Source organism: Phoca vitulina, unplaced genomic scaffold (genome assembly GCF_004348235.1).
Source record: "Phoca vitulina isolate PV1807 unplaced genomic scaffold, GSC_HSeal_1.0 scaffold21, whole genome shotgun sequence".
NCBI lineage: Eukaryota > Metazoa > Chordata > Mammalia > Carnivora > Phocidae > Phoca > Phoca vitulina.
The window spans coordinates 29645676-29659415 of NW_022589724.1; the positions used below are offsets into that span (position 1 = coordinate 29645676).

Sequence of the window (13740 nt, forward strand, 5' to 3'; positions counted from 1 at the left end):
CTCTCCTCTCCTCTCCTCTCCTCTCCTCTCCTCTCCTCTCCTCTCCTTCCCTCTCTCTCTTCCTCTCCCCATCCCTCTCTGCGTCTCTGCCTCTTTTTCTCTGTCTCTCCCACTGACATAACCAGATAATTGTTTTCTAGGCCAGAAGAACAGAGACAGGACTCTGGAGTCTGTCATGCAGGATTTTTATCAGGGTCGGTAGCAGGGAGTCAATGGAGATTTCTGCTTCTGCCTGGCAGGGCGTTGCTAGAAGTCTGAAGAGGAAGCCTGTTGGTAGGCCGCAGATTCTAAATCCAGTCCCCGGGGCTGGGCTTGGGATCCAGATAGAGATGGTTTGGTTTTTTGGTTCACCTATCCCAGGGCCTCAAGCAGTGATGGCTCAGAAATCACAGATTTAGGGGGCTAGAGAAGGCGCATCTCCATGGCAGCAAGCGGCCCAGAGGCTCAGATGCCCAGGTGGGCCTCAGGGAAGCCAGACAGGTCTGTTTCCAATCAAGTATCTTCCCTTGCGTTTGGCTTTTTGGACCCAAACAGTCTTTTTGCTGCATTTCTTTTTACTTGGGAAATGCTTTGATGCTGGAAATCATCATTAAATGAGAAAAATAAAAATTAGGTTGGCTTTTTACACAGCTTCCCAGAACTGAATGCAGGTACACTTTAAACTTGAATCCACAAATGAGAAATTATCTACAAAATGGAGTTTAGATGAATGGGCACCACTGTCCTTGGATTCGTGAGGCGGGTCCTTTCTGTCATAATCCCCATGGCATCACCAGCATCTAGCACGGTGCACAGGCCAGAGTGCATGCTCAGCAAGGAAAAAGGGGAGGAAGGAAGGGAGGGAGGGAAGGAAGGGGGGAGGGAAGAGGGTGGAAAGGAGGGGAGGAAAATAAAGAGTATGTTCTCTTTCTGGTTTCAGGAGCTCCATGGGGTTTTGAGCTAAACCAACACAAACGGTTGAGAACAGCATGACCTTGAGGCCCACAAAGTGTCCAAATCCTTGTCCAACCCATCTGTTTGCAGAGCAGAGAGATATTAGCATCCAGGCCTGGCCTATATCATCCAAGTCCCCTGCCCACTCCACATTAAAAACAGGTTTTAGTTGGAAGGCCCTGGGCCAAGGGGGGAGCTGACCTCTGCAGCGGGGGCTGGTGAGACAAGATAACTGGCCAGAGAAAAAGCTTTGGTTGTTGTTAGTGGTAGCTGTACCATGAATTAAATAATCACTCCTCTCGGGGCGCCTGGGTGGCTCAGTTGGTTAAGCGACTGCCTTCGGCTCAGGTCATGATCCTGGAGTCCCTGGATCGAGTCCCGCATCGGACTCCCTGCTCAGCAGGGAGTCTGCTTCACCCTCTGATCCTCCCCCCTCTCATGTTCTCTCTCTCTGTCTCATTCTCTCTCTCAAATAAATAAATAAATTCTTTAATAAAATCTTTAAAAAAAAAAAAAAAATAAAATAATCACTCCTCTCCAGCATCTGAGCCCGGTGCAGAGTGCTCACAACGACCACGTAGAGTGGGCAACATCATCCTCATCTTATAGCTAAAAAAGCCACGGCTCAGAACGTGTTTGCTCAAGGTCACAGAGCAGGGCTGGGACTATGGTGAGGCAGGTAAGGCACAACATTTCCAGGACTGCCCCCAAACTCGGTAACCAAGACAAACAATACTTTAATGCAATATTTTTTTAATCAAAATTTTAAAATCCCTGATGGGGCAAAATAGCAATAGTTTCAGTAAAGATGTCTGTGACTCACCTCACCGGCCTCCCCTTAGTCCCAGCTTGGACTCCAGAGCCAGGATTCTGCTTCTTCAGGTCTAGTCAGTTCTGCAGTCCACATGCTCAACCATCCACCCTGGCCACACTGTACTGCCCCTGGTCCCAGTTACTCAGAACCTTGAATGGCATTCAAGTTACAATTCTTTGTGAGCAGAGAAGACCTGAGGATCATTCTCAGAAAGCTTTGAGCACATCTCCCCTGTGTGGCTCTGCTTGCTGAGCCAGGCGAACAAAACAAGCCAGAACAGCCCCTCCTCCATGCTTGGGGCCTGGTGGCATTCAGTGGAGAAGGAGGCGAGGCTGGGAAGAAGGAAGCTGGTGAGAACCATGGCCCAGCCAGAGGCCCAGACACTCCCAGGCCCATTCCTGACCCAAAGCCAGACCCGAACCAAGAGCCTCAGATGGAGCAGGAGGACGTGGGTTCTCCCTCATCAGCATCTCCATCGGCCTCCATGGGCCTCTGCCACCCACAGCCCTCACTACAAACCTCTGAAGCTTAACATCTTTGTACCTAAAGGAGAGCTGAGGTCCAGGCCAGAGACATGGTCTGTCCAGAGTAAGGTCAGGGCCAGAGCCCAGGTCTTCTGAAGACTTGTCCATGCAGCTGCCCTTCCTGCCCTGGAGATGAGCAACAGCTCCTTCTCTGGCACGTCTCCTTGCCTGTGGGTGAGAGGTTTGGTACCTTCTAGGTCTCTGGGTCCATGGAGAGGCTGAAGGGTTTTTAAAAAGCAGCCTCAAAGGGCTGGGGAGGCCTAGGGACAGGAATTTGCAGCTAGAAGTTCCAAGAGGAAGTGGGAGGCTGGGGAAAAGGGTCTGGAGTCCAGAAGAGGGAGCGTGGGCGCTGGAGTGGCAGTTCCAGCCCTTGGTTAAGACTGAGTAGTCCTGGGAGCCTGACACTCATTCACTTTGCTTCCCTTGAGGCCCCCAAGCCCCTCCACCAGGCCCACTTCCTCCTTGGGAAGTGGGGAGAGAGGTCTGCCTCCTGCTATGTAAACGGAGCTCTCAGAGGTTAAGTCACTTGCTATGGTCCACACCCAGCTTTGCTGGACCTCAAAGCCCTTATATCCTTCCGGGACCGACCAGTCTCCTTTCTCAAAGGGTTGGGCGGATCACCCAACCAGGAACCCCTGGATGCCTAGTCAAATGCCAATTCTTGGGCGCCTTCCTGGCTAAACAAGAGCCCAGGTGAGCACACACACATATCTCTCAGGCTGTGGACAGGCTGAGATGCAAGAAGCAGCCAGGTAATGGAGAAAAGAGAAAGGAGGAGGCCTGGTGGCAGAGCCGGAAACACCCGAATAGGAATAAAACGAGGTTAACGAGACACTGAATCTCAGAGAAATTTCCAAATGAAATTGCATAACATGTTCTATATTAGAATAGACCATGGTCATTCAATACTAATGATAGTACGCTAACAACTTGTTAAATATTCTTGGGCTCTAAGGAATGCTAAGAAGCCAGTCAGGGCTGCGGGAAGTTGGGGTTCATGCTGTTCTTTTCAACTGTAGAATGTTCGTCGCTCTTACACACACACTCCACGCACCTGCTGCAGCTCTGACCCCCTGGCTCAGGGCTCAGCGCTGGCGGAGGCTTCGCTTTCGCTTTCGCTAGGTCCAGGATCCAAACCCCAGCCTAAGACCAGGAGGCCAGAAAAGGGGCTGCTCAAGGCCCACCTGTGGGCAAGAGCCGACAATGACTTTCTCATGACCTCGCGGGGTCCATGGATCCTGGCCCTGGGGGCATCACGACTGCTAAGAGGCCCAGGATGGGGGATCTTGTTGACTGAGTTGGGACCTTGGGTGCTCCAGTGGAGATGGGGTTCTCCAGGGATGCAGCACCAGGCCAGAAGGAGCAGGGGTGGGGCGACAGAGTGGAGAGAGTAGAAAAAGCCTCCAGAGGTGCCCAGGGAAGGAGGAACCAGGCCCAAGCTGGGGGCTGGCCGAGAAGGGCCAGGGCAGCCTGCGGCCCTTGTGATTTATGTCCCCCTCCCCATCCACCTAACGAAAATTTAACGACCCGCTGGCCGGTCCGCTGCGGGAGGTGCCCACTGCAACCGCGCGGCCGCGCCGGGGCGGGGGCCTGTCTGCTCTTGGCCCCTCGGCGCCCGCCCTCCCGCCTCCCCGACAGCTTGCAGCCGAGCGGGGCCCACGGTCCCCGGGGAGCCGCCCGTCCTCGCTCCCAGCCCGGCCGGCGGCGAGGCCGCTTCCAATCTGCCGGCGGGCGCAGGGGGAGAGCGCAGGGAGCCAGGCGTGAGGCCACCGCCAACCTCGCCGGAGGAAGAAGAAAGTTTCTGCTCGCCGGGCCACGCGGGGCTTCCATGGGCCGAGTCTCGGGTTTGGGGGGATGTGGGGGCCTCATAGTTCCGCAGCGGTCTCGGATGCTAAGCCCGACACGAGGTCCGAGTAGTTTTCTGGGGGCCCGTGGGGAAGGGGACGGCAGCACGCAGGCCCACCTGGGAAGGCCTGGGCTCCTGGCGTGGAGCTGGCGAAGGGCGCCTCAGGCTGGCGGGCCGGCCTGCAGGCACGCCGGCTCGGCTCTCTCTGCCCTTGACCACCGGCCCGGGTCGCGATCCCCGGGGCCCCGCCAGGAGGATCCCAGCCCGGGACGCGCTTCAGATTTGCAAGCCGCTCTGCGCCCCAACACTGGAGGCCAACCCCTGAAAGGCACCGAACTAGAGCATCGTGGTTCGGGGAGTGGGGAGGGCGAGGGGGCGCATTATTTACAATGAAAAGACCGTGTTTCCAGCGCTGCCTCGAAAATACATTCCCGGGCGAGCTCCGGCTCCTCTCGGAGTAAAAAGCCAAGCAGGCTGTTCGCAGACGTCTATACTTGCACACGGAAGCTCTTTCGCGTCCCTGTTTGGAGGTACAAAGACACCCGGTGCCACAGGACGGGCTATCGGCTGGATAGGGGTCCCCGCCTTCTTTGTCCTGTGCGCTGCCTCCTTGGGGCCACACAGATTTCCTGGGGTCCTCAATGTCCCAGACGCGATCTTCCCACCTTCTCCACCCTCGCCCCACAATGAAGCCATCGTTCTGGCCCCGTTTCAGGGCCGACACCAGGCTTTCCCAAACTCCTGCCAGGCCCGCAGGGTCCAAAGAGGGTAGAGAGAGGGCTGCAAATGTCCTAGGCGGGAAACATCTAAAGCCCAACGAAAACGCCCCAAAACAATGTCGCTTAAACTAACATCTCTTCCCCACACCAGGTCAGGGCTTCTTCACAGACACACACACTTCTTTCTCTGCTGGGTTGAGTCCCTTTCTCTCGCTGGAGGAAGAAAAATGCGGTAGAGGTGGGGGGCGGGGGGAGGTGGGGAAAGCCTTTCTGACAGCCCCGCGGACGAATAATTCGAATAACTGTGGAAGAGGTTAGGGGAAACTTTAAAAACCTCCCACCCCAACCCACCGGCAGCGGCAGTCGGCTCCGGACCCCTCCCCGCTAGCCCGTGCCCCCCTCGGCTAATCACCCTCATTAGGAGCCTCATCACTGGCCTAATGAAAGCAAACCGTGTGGAAATCGCCGGTAAACAGTTGGGTCTGTGCTGTAATTAATTCAGTGTCTCTTTTAATCAAACTGAAAGGGAATCGGGCAGCGGCTTGCGGAGCCGTGACATCACCCCCAAAATCGGCCGGAGCCAATCAGCGTCATCACTCCGGGGACACGTGGGCGAGTCCCCTTTAAAAAAAACACACACAACACAACGAAAAAAAAAAAGAAACAAAAAAAACCCAGCCCCAAAGTAAAAGTGACACAAGTTCATTTTTTAAAGGAAGGGGGGGAGGCGAAGGCGCGCGCGGAGGACGCGCTGAGAGCTGCAACCGCGGAGCCGGAGGCGCTGTCCTCGGTGCTGACGGGCCCCCGGAGCGGTGAGAGCGTGGCGACAGGACCTCCCTGGCCAGGTGGAGCGTCATGCGCCGCGGGCCGCCGCCGCCGCCGCCGCTATCCGCGGTGCTGACGCCGCCAGGTGCGCTCCGTTCCGCCGGCTGGTAGCGCCGCTCCGGCCCGCTGCTGTCCGCGGTTCTGACCCCGCTGCCCTCGGCCACTGCTAGCCTGGAGGAGGCGTGCGGTTTCGGTTTTTTTTTTTTAAGCCGTTCTTTATTTAGATTCCAACAACCTCGCATCTCTTCTGTGCCAAAGGGGCGCTCAGGCCGTCCATCTCCCCCTTTGCTCTCCCCAACTTGGCGCACCCTCCCTCCCATTCCTCCCTGACACTCCCACCACCCCCCCTCGGCTCGGCAGCTCGGCGCGATGCTGCAGAAGACGCGCTGAGCCCTTTTGGATCTAATGCGCAGAGGAGGTTGGCCCAGAGCTCCCCGGCTCCCCCAAGGCTGAACTCCGTCCAAGGTGCCCGCAGGCTCCCTGCCCGCCTTCCCCATGCCAGCCCGCAGCTAGGGGCAGGGGCAGCGGCGGCTGGGGTTGGGGGTGGGTGGGGAGCTTTTGGGGAGGACAGGTCGCAGCTTGGCTATGGAAGGCTCCAATGGCTTTGGGATCGACTCCATTCTCTCCCACCGCGCGGGCAGCCCCGCCCTTCCCAAGGGGGACCCCTTGCTTGGGGACTGCCGCTCACCCCTGGAGCTGAGTCCGCGCTCGGAGAGCAGCAGCGACTGCTCTTCACCAGCCTCACCAGGAAGGGACTGTCTGGAGACGGGCACCCCGAGGCCTGGCGGGGCATCAGGCCCAGGTTTGGACTCCCACCTGCAGCCTGGGCAGCTCTCAGCCCCAGCCCAGTCGCGCACCGTGACCTCCTCCTTTCTGATCAGGGACATCCTTGCCGACTGCAAACCATTAGCGGCCTGTGCACCCTACTCTAGCAGCGGGCAGCCGGCCGCCCCTGAGCCTGGGGGCCGTCTTGTGGCCAAGGCTGGGGAGGACTTTAGAGACAAGCTGGACAAAAGTGGCAGTAACACCTCGTCGGACTCTGAGTATAAAGGTAAGAAAACAGGGGGAGAAAACTTGGGGAGGGGGCATGCTACATTTCTAAGAACTGCTATATTTCTAAAAGCATACAGGGACATGTACGTGTTCACTTGGAGTTCCCTAGGGGCCCAGGCTGAACCTTTTGGTCTTGTCTGAACCTTTCAGCTGGCCCCATGGCTATGCCTTTGAGCAGCAGAGCCCAGCAGAGAAAGTGGAAGACGGACACTGTGTGCCCGAGGAGAGATTCCCCAAAATGCACAAAGCGAACTTTCTAAACTTCACCTGGGACCACTTTCCCAGCAGCACTGGTGGGCAGGAGCAGGTTCCTATTGGGCTAGTGGTTCTCTGGGAAAAAATCTTGCAGAAGCAATGCAAGATCCAAAGGGTTCTGCTTGAACGCCCTTTTGTAAGAGTGAAAACCTAGCAGGATATTTCAGATGGAGCCTTAAGAACAGTCAGAATTTTCCCCTTTAATCTGAACTTCCAGGCAGGAAGAGGAACTGAGCTTTCCCTCCCGTTGGGCCCAGTGTGATCTGGGCCCTGGGAATCATGCAAAAGAAAGGCTCACTTCAAAGTAGAAAGAGCAACTGGGGGCAGCTGACTGGGAGCAGGTTCAGAAGTCTGGTCGAGAGGGGAGGACCCTGCACCCACCCCACGGTTCTCACTGAATTTGATTTCAAGTGCATCGAGCAGCCAACTTCAGGTTGTGTAGTGTGTGGGACCCAGAGACTCGCGAGTGACCAGCCCCGTTTCCCCAGTATTGGAGTTGCTGCCCCTTCATTTGCCTTTCCACCTCTGTGAGTCTTTTTGTTGTTGTTTTTCCTTTTACATTGGTTTTGACCAGGAAGCTGAGATTGGGATTAAGAGGAAAGGGGGAAAGGAAAGAAGGAAAGAGTCCCTAATTTTCTTTCTCACCCCTAGCCACTTTAGCTCTTTGGTGAGGCCAGAGGCGCAAAATTCTTGCTAGGAAGAAGTCAGGAGGCAGGAGGGGAAGGAGTCTTTCGGTGTCAAGGGAGTAGAGCCCTGTGTCCCCCATCCAGCAGAAAACTAGGGGCTGGCAGAGGCTGCTCAGAGCTCTTTCAGAATTACAATTAATTCCGGGAATGCTTTTCATGACACAAAACCTCCCTAATAAAGGCAACCTCTTTATTGTCTTGGGAGCCCTGCACCTGCTCCACCCTATTTGTACTAAGTCCTCACAAGAATTTAGGGAAGCTCACTTTAACACTCTCCTCCCAACCAACAATTCATTTGTGGACAGGCCCTGACCACAAACCGAAACCCCTTTGGGGCCCCACTCCACATCGCGCTGCCCTCCACTTCCCCACACAAACTGCGGAGAGTCTCCTTCGGCCTCGCTGGGCCAGCTGTGCCTAGAGAAAGGGCCAGTTGGGCTAGAGAAGCCAAGAAGGAGGTCCAGAGGCATGTGGGCCAGCGACCCTTGCCCCTCCCCCTGGGGCCTGTTTAGAGAGGCAAAGAAAACTTGCCCTGGAGAAAGACAGGTGCTGGGGGAGCGGGGTAGGCAATGCAAATATATATTTATAACATAGTGGTTTATTATTAATAATCCTCAACAAAACCCCAGCTTTATGGTTAGAGTAAGGGGTGAGAATCCCCAACACGGCATGCCAACGGCTGGTGCCAGTGGAAGTGAAAGAGAGTTTGGCTCTTGTCTCCTTTTATTTCTTTGCCCGTAGGTGGGATTTTGAGGCGAGATTTCGTTTATGATAATTGGAATATCAATTTTCCTCTCCTGTCCCTGATGATATCTGATCAGGGAGGTGATGAGGGCCGGCTGTCCACATATCACTTAAATAGGTTTGGAGCAGAGGGGGGTGAAGTTCTCCCCCACCCCCCACCCCCCCGCCCCTAGGCACAGCTGCCTTTGCACTTACAAAGCTCCAGGGTAGAAGAAAAAACGGGAACAGCCACCGCTGAGACAATGTCTGGAGCGTTTCTCCAACGTGCAGGCGAGTTTTTCAGGGCCCCAATTAGGAAGCCTTGTGGAGACAGAAACACACCGAGCGAGCCAGCCAGCCAGCCGGGGTGGGCATCTGAGCAATTCAACTCCCCATCCACCTCCCATGCTAAGAACAATTTCTTCCAAGGCGGGTACAGAGGGAAGGTCAGCCCCATCCCGAGTCTTTGGCATCAGAGGCTCCTCAAGCATCACACTGAAAGAAACTGAAACCAGGCTTTGAAGTCAGGCGGTCCGCCGCTAGGTCCTGCTTGCTAGGGCCAATGTCCGTGGAGAAATCGAGCCAGCACTTTGCTCGGAGCAGGCTGGGTCGGTGGGCCTGGAACTCTGGAGCATCGAGATGTGGCCTCCAGACCAGAGTCCGAGGCCCCACTGGGCTGAGACTGTCCCGGAGGCTGAGGCTGAGCGGCACCCAGTGCACATCCAGCCTGTGGCAAAGAGGGATTAGAGAAACGCCCGAGTATTCTTCCTGACACCACAAACTCAATCCCCCACCTCAGCCCTAAGAAGCTGGGGGTTTCCACAGTCAGTCCCAGCAGCTCCATCAAAGAGTAAGGTTTCCACAATATCAAGTTTGAGGTTTGAGTAATTGTTTCCCCACACTCGTTTCAACTTCACCTTCCGGCACAGACAGAACTCAGATTTCGCCCATCCTAACACACCTCCTGAGGTGGCCATACCTCAGCGTGGCCCCAGCTCAGGGAGGGCAGGGAGAGCCTGGCGCACCAGCCTGGTGGAGACAGGAGGGAGGCATCCAGCGAGGCTTCCCTGCTCGTCTGCCTCCGCGCACCCGGTGCCGGAGCCCTCCCGGACGAGAACCTCTGCCTTTTCCGGTTGAAAAGTCTTGCTCCCTAGTGGCTCAATTAACCGGATTATTGTTTCCTACAGAGAGAAATCAACTTGCATTCAGCTGAACCCTGTCACTGCAAACGCCCCGCACAATGAAACTCACCATAAAGGGAAATAGAGAAAAAGAGAGGGGAAGCCCCAGCTCGCGCAGCCAATTTTGGGGACATGGTCTTTTGGGTTGTATCATCACTTTAGGGAGAGAAGGAGGGAGATCGCTGAGCTTGTTCTATCAAGTGTGCGTTTTCCGTGCAGTCGACCCCGAACGAAGGTGCCTGGGGGAAGAAAGAAACGCCCCCCCCCCGCGCCATTCTTGGGCCTTAAGAGCGGGGCCCCTGCCGGGGTGTCCCGATCGTGGGGCGCAAACACACGACCGGGAGCGTCGTATTGACAAGGAAACACGGACCACGGCGATGCGCGCATCCGAGGGGCAAACGCCTCCCTTGTTCTTCCAAGAGCTTCGCGCTCCCGGCCCGCGCCGCCCTCCGCACCCCGGTCTGTAGGTAGCTTAGGGACGGCGGAGGCGAGCACTCCCGCGTCGCATCTCACGCGGCCAGTTATTGGTTTCTCAGGACAATGATTCGCTGCGGGGTGAACAGGTTTTTGTTTCTCCACGCGGGTTTTTCTCCCCACATGCCGGCCCTCAGCTTCCTCCCTTCAGGGTCCGCACGCGGCCGGAAAATCGGGCTGCGGATTCCGAGCGCAGACCCGCACCACGGAAGCGCGCACCTACGCAGCCCACCCGCTGGAACCCACGGGCCCCTCCCCTCCCCCAGCGGCTCCACCCGGTCGCTCGGCTCCGGCACGGTTACTCCGTTGATCCCTCCAGGGAGCGCGGCGGAGAGCGAGCGGGTCGGGTTCTCTCGCTTTGGATCATTTGTCCCCGGAGGTGTCAATCCTCCTCCTCCTCCGTCAGGGCTCACGCCCTGCGCTGGGGGGCCGGGAGGTCCCGCCTTTGAGCCGCTTTGCCGCGGCCCCACGCGCCTGAGTGCGGCGGGGCCACCGCTGTCAGGAGCCGCGTTTACACGAACGGGGCGGGCCAGCGGGCGGCTGGGGCAGGAGGGCGCCGGCAGGCAGGCGGCGCGGCCGGGCCCTGACGCACCGCTGTGTCTCCGCAGTGAAGGAGGAGGGCGACCGCGAGATCTCCAGCTCCCGGGACAGCCCCCCAGTGCGCCTGAAGAAGCCCCGCAAGGCGCGCACGGCCTTCACTGACCATCAGCTGGCGCAGCTGGAGCGCAGCTTCGAGCGGCAGAAGTACCTGAGCGTGCAGGACCGCATGGAGCTCGCCGCTTCGCTCAACCTCACCGACACGCAGGTTAAGACCTGGTACCAGAACCGGAGGTGAGGCCTGGCTGCGGGGTGGGGTGGGGGCGTAGAGGGTCCCCCTTCTTTCCTAACTGCCCTTCCGTGGGACCCACCAGTGCACCGCCTGGTGCCCCTGCAATTTCCCTATTCTGTAAAAGAAAACTCAGGCCTCGCGGGGAGAAGGCCTTGCCGGAAGTCCACAGTGAGGGACAGCGACAGGACTGGACTCGGTCTCCAGTGCCCTGTCATCCCCCTCCAGGACAGGAGGACAGACACATGGGCCTGCCCCTACCCCAGCCAGGGTCCTACCCTCCCCACCGGGACCAGCCTTAGCCCCTCTTGGGGCCGCTGAGCTCTCCCAGCAGGAGGGCAGGATGCCAGGCCAGGGGAAGGGTGGTGGCCTCAGTATCCAGAATGTCTTGGAGGGGGGAGGAACAAGGGCGCAGCATCTGATGTGTATGTTGGGGGGGCTGTTTGAGCTCTCCAGGGGCTCTTCTGGCCACCTCAGCCTTTACAGTCCTGAAACCGGAGGAAGGAACAGACCCAGCTCTGGCTCCCTGGGGACAGGGTGCTCTGGAAACTGGCAGGCCCTGGTCTAGAACCTGGTGCTTCCTAATCTCCCTCCCCAGCACCGTCCCAGGACGAAATCGCTCACACACACACACACACTGACACAGTTCACACAGTCACACACACCCACAATCACACTCACACTCAGTGGAGGCTGGAATTGTGCGTTCCATAAACAAGCCTCAGAACACGTCTCCCCATTAATAATAAATACCGATTACTGCTCCGGGCATCAATAATTAAGGCCCGTTACAGTAATTACACAATTATGATGATGATGAATAATTCAGGGAGGGAAACACGGTTGGTGTGGCCGTGCCTGCCTTGGCGGGACCGCGGCCGGCTGGCCCAGCCTCGCCGGCCAGGTGCACCCAGCAGTTCCAGCTAAAGCTCAGGCCACGAACGAGCATGGCCTCGACTTCCCTGCCTCCTCCAACCCCAGGCCAACACTCGGTTGGTGGTCTCCGAATTCGGGCCCCCACAGGCCACAGGGCTCCTCCCCGGCCTGGGAGCTGGGTGCCGGGGACAGCGGGTGTGGCGAAGAGGGTGTGTGCAGCGGGTACTCATACTCTCTAGTTGCCGACTCTGGCCTGCGCGCTGCTTCCACAGAAGCTCCGCCGAACGGGGCACCTCGAGGTGTTTGCATCTGCCAGGGCGGCGGTTCAGCTGCCCAGAGCCCCCTTCCACCGCTAGCTGACCAACCTCTTCCACCCCCCACCCCCAGTCCCCTCCATCCTCCCCCAGGGGGTCGACTTCCTAAGTCCCCCCAGGGGGCAGATACGAGGACTGGCGTGCGCAGCCCCAACACCCAGCTCCAAGTGTATCCTGCGATCCTCGATCCTCGGAGCAGAGTGTGGTGAGGTTAGAACCCCATCTTTGGGGTCAGACAGCTGGCTTAGAGCCCGGGCTCTGCCTCTTTGGAGACCATCTTCAAAACTGGCCAACGCCTTAGTTTTCTGATCTGTAAAATAGGGATAACGGCCACGAAAGGCCGGTGGAAGATTACAGGAGCCGATGCATGTGACACCTGAGGATGGTGCCTGGCACCCCATTATTTATTAACAAACCCGTGTGATCTTTCTTGACCTCCCTGAAGGCGCTCTGGGCCAAGCACTCATGAGGGGCAGGGGTTTTCCGCGCCACAGCCCTGACCCCGCCATACGTGTTTATTTCGGTCCCTAGGACTAAATGGAAGCGACAGACGGCAGTCGGGTTGGAGCTGCTGGCGGAGGCAGGCAATTACTCAGCGCTCCAGCGGATGTTCCCGTCGCCTTATTTCTACCCGCAGAGCCTAGTTTCCAACCTGGATCCCGGCGCCGCACTGTATCTGTACCGCGGGCCCAGCGCGCCGCCGCCGGCCCTGCAGAGACCTCTGGTGCCCCGCATCCTCATCCACGGACTCCAGGGCGCCAGCGAGCCGCCCCCGCCGCTGCCCCCGCTGGCCGGCGTCCTCCCGCGCGCCGCGCAGCCTCGGTGAAGCGCCCGCTCGCCTCCCCGGGGCTCTGCGTGGGCCCCTTCCGCCTGCCCTTCGGGGGGCGCGGGGTTTCAACGCCCCTTCCCCGGGGCCCCCTGGCCGGCCCTCCCTGGAGTCCCAGCCAGCGTCCCCCCAAGGGCCCTATGCCAAGTCTACTGAGGCCCGGACCCGGACTGAGTCTCCCTAACCCCCCTCGGCGTGCTCCGTCCCGGCCACGCCATCAGGGAGCCACTTCCACCCGCAGGATGTACATACAGGACCCCCGACCCCTCGCCAGCTTCCCCAAGGCGCCCCCCTGCACCTCCTTGGGAGCAGGTGGAGGGCGGCCCCGACGCTGCACTCGTTCCCGCTCCCCCTCTCCGTGCTCCAGGTGTACACCCAGCCCTCTCCCCGCACCCCAACAGGCGGAGGGGAGCGGGGAGCCCTCCTCCGAGCGCCCGGGCTGCGGCAGAGCTGTACATAAGGTGTGCAAAGTGTATATGAAGTTATTTATTCGTGACCCATGAGCCCGTGACCGTGTCCGTGAATCAATGAGTCTGTGGCCTGTGCCCTCTTCCTTCCCAGGCGAGGCAGGAAGGGGTCAAGGGGGCTTGCCCACCACCCCGACCCCCAGCCCCCACCTCCAGCCTCCATCCGGGGGCAGCCAGGCCCTCGGGTTCTCTTTTTTAAATGTCGAAATAAACTTCTTACAAATGACCACGCGCCTCTCCGCGCTCAGCCCTTCTTTCCCACTCCTCCTTAAGATCCATTTTCCCCTTCTGGGACTCGGCCTCCTTCCATCCTCAATAAGGAAATATTTTTGTCCACCTCTCTTCCTTGGCGCTGTGGTCCGGGGCAGGGGCCCCAACTGGACTCGCTGGGGTCCACG

At 58.3% G+C, this 13740-nt stretch overlaps 1 protein-coding gene across 1 annotated transcript; it reads left to right on the forward strand.

Moving 5' to 3' along the window:
* The first annotated feature begins 6246 nt into the window (after positions 1-6246).
* On the forward strand, positions 6247-12875 carry BARHL1 (BarH like homeobox 1). Its single transcript, XM_032418237.1, has 3 exons — positions 6247-6712; positions 10642-10864; positions 12581-12875. Exons 1-3 carry the CDS (start codon positions 6247-6249, stop codon positions 12873-12875), a joined length of 984 nt encoding a protein of 327 aa, XP_032274128.1.
* Positions 12876-13740: the final 865 nt, after the last annotated feature.

Bases quoted from the DNA above. Each gene is read 5' to 3' on its own strand.
- BARHL1 (XM_032418237.1), top strand. From the start codon at position 6,247: ATGGAAGGCTCCAATGGCTTTGGGATCGACTCCATTCTCTCCCACCGC. The intron at 6,713-10,641 runs GTAAGAAAACAG...GTGTCTCCGCAG, and splicing joins GTCGGACTCTGAGTATAAAG to TGAAGGAGGAGGGCGACCGC. The intron at 10,865-12,580 runs GTGAGGCCTGGC...TTCGGTCCCTAG, and splicing joins ACCTGGTACCAGAACCGGAG to GACTAAATGGAAGCGACAGA.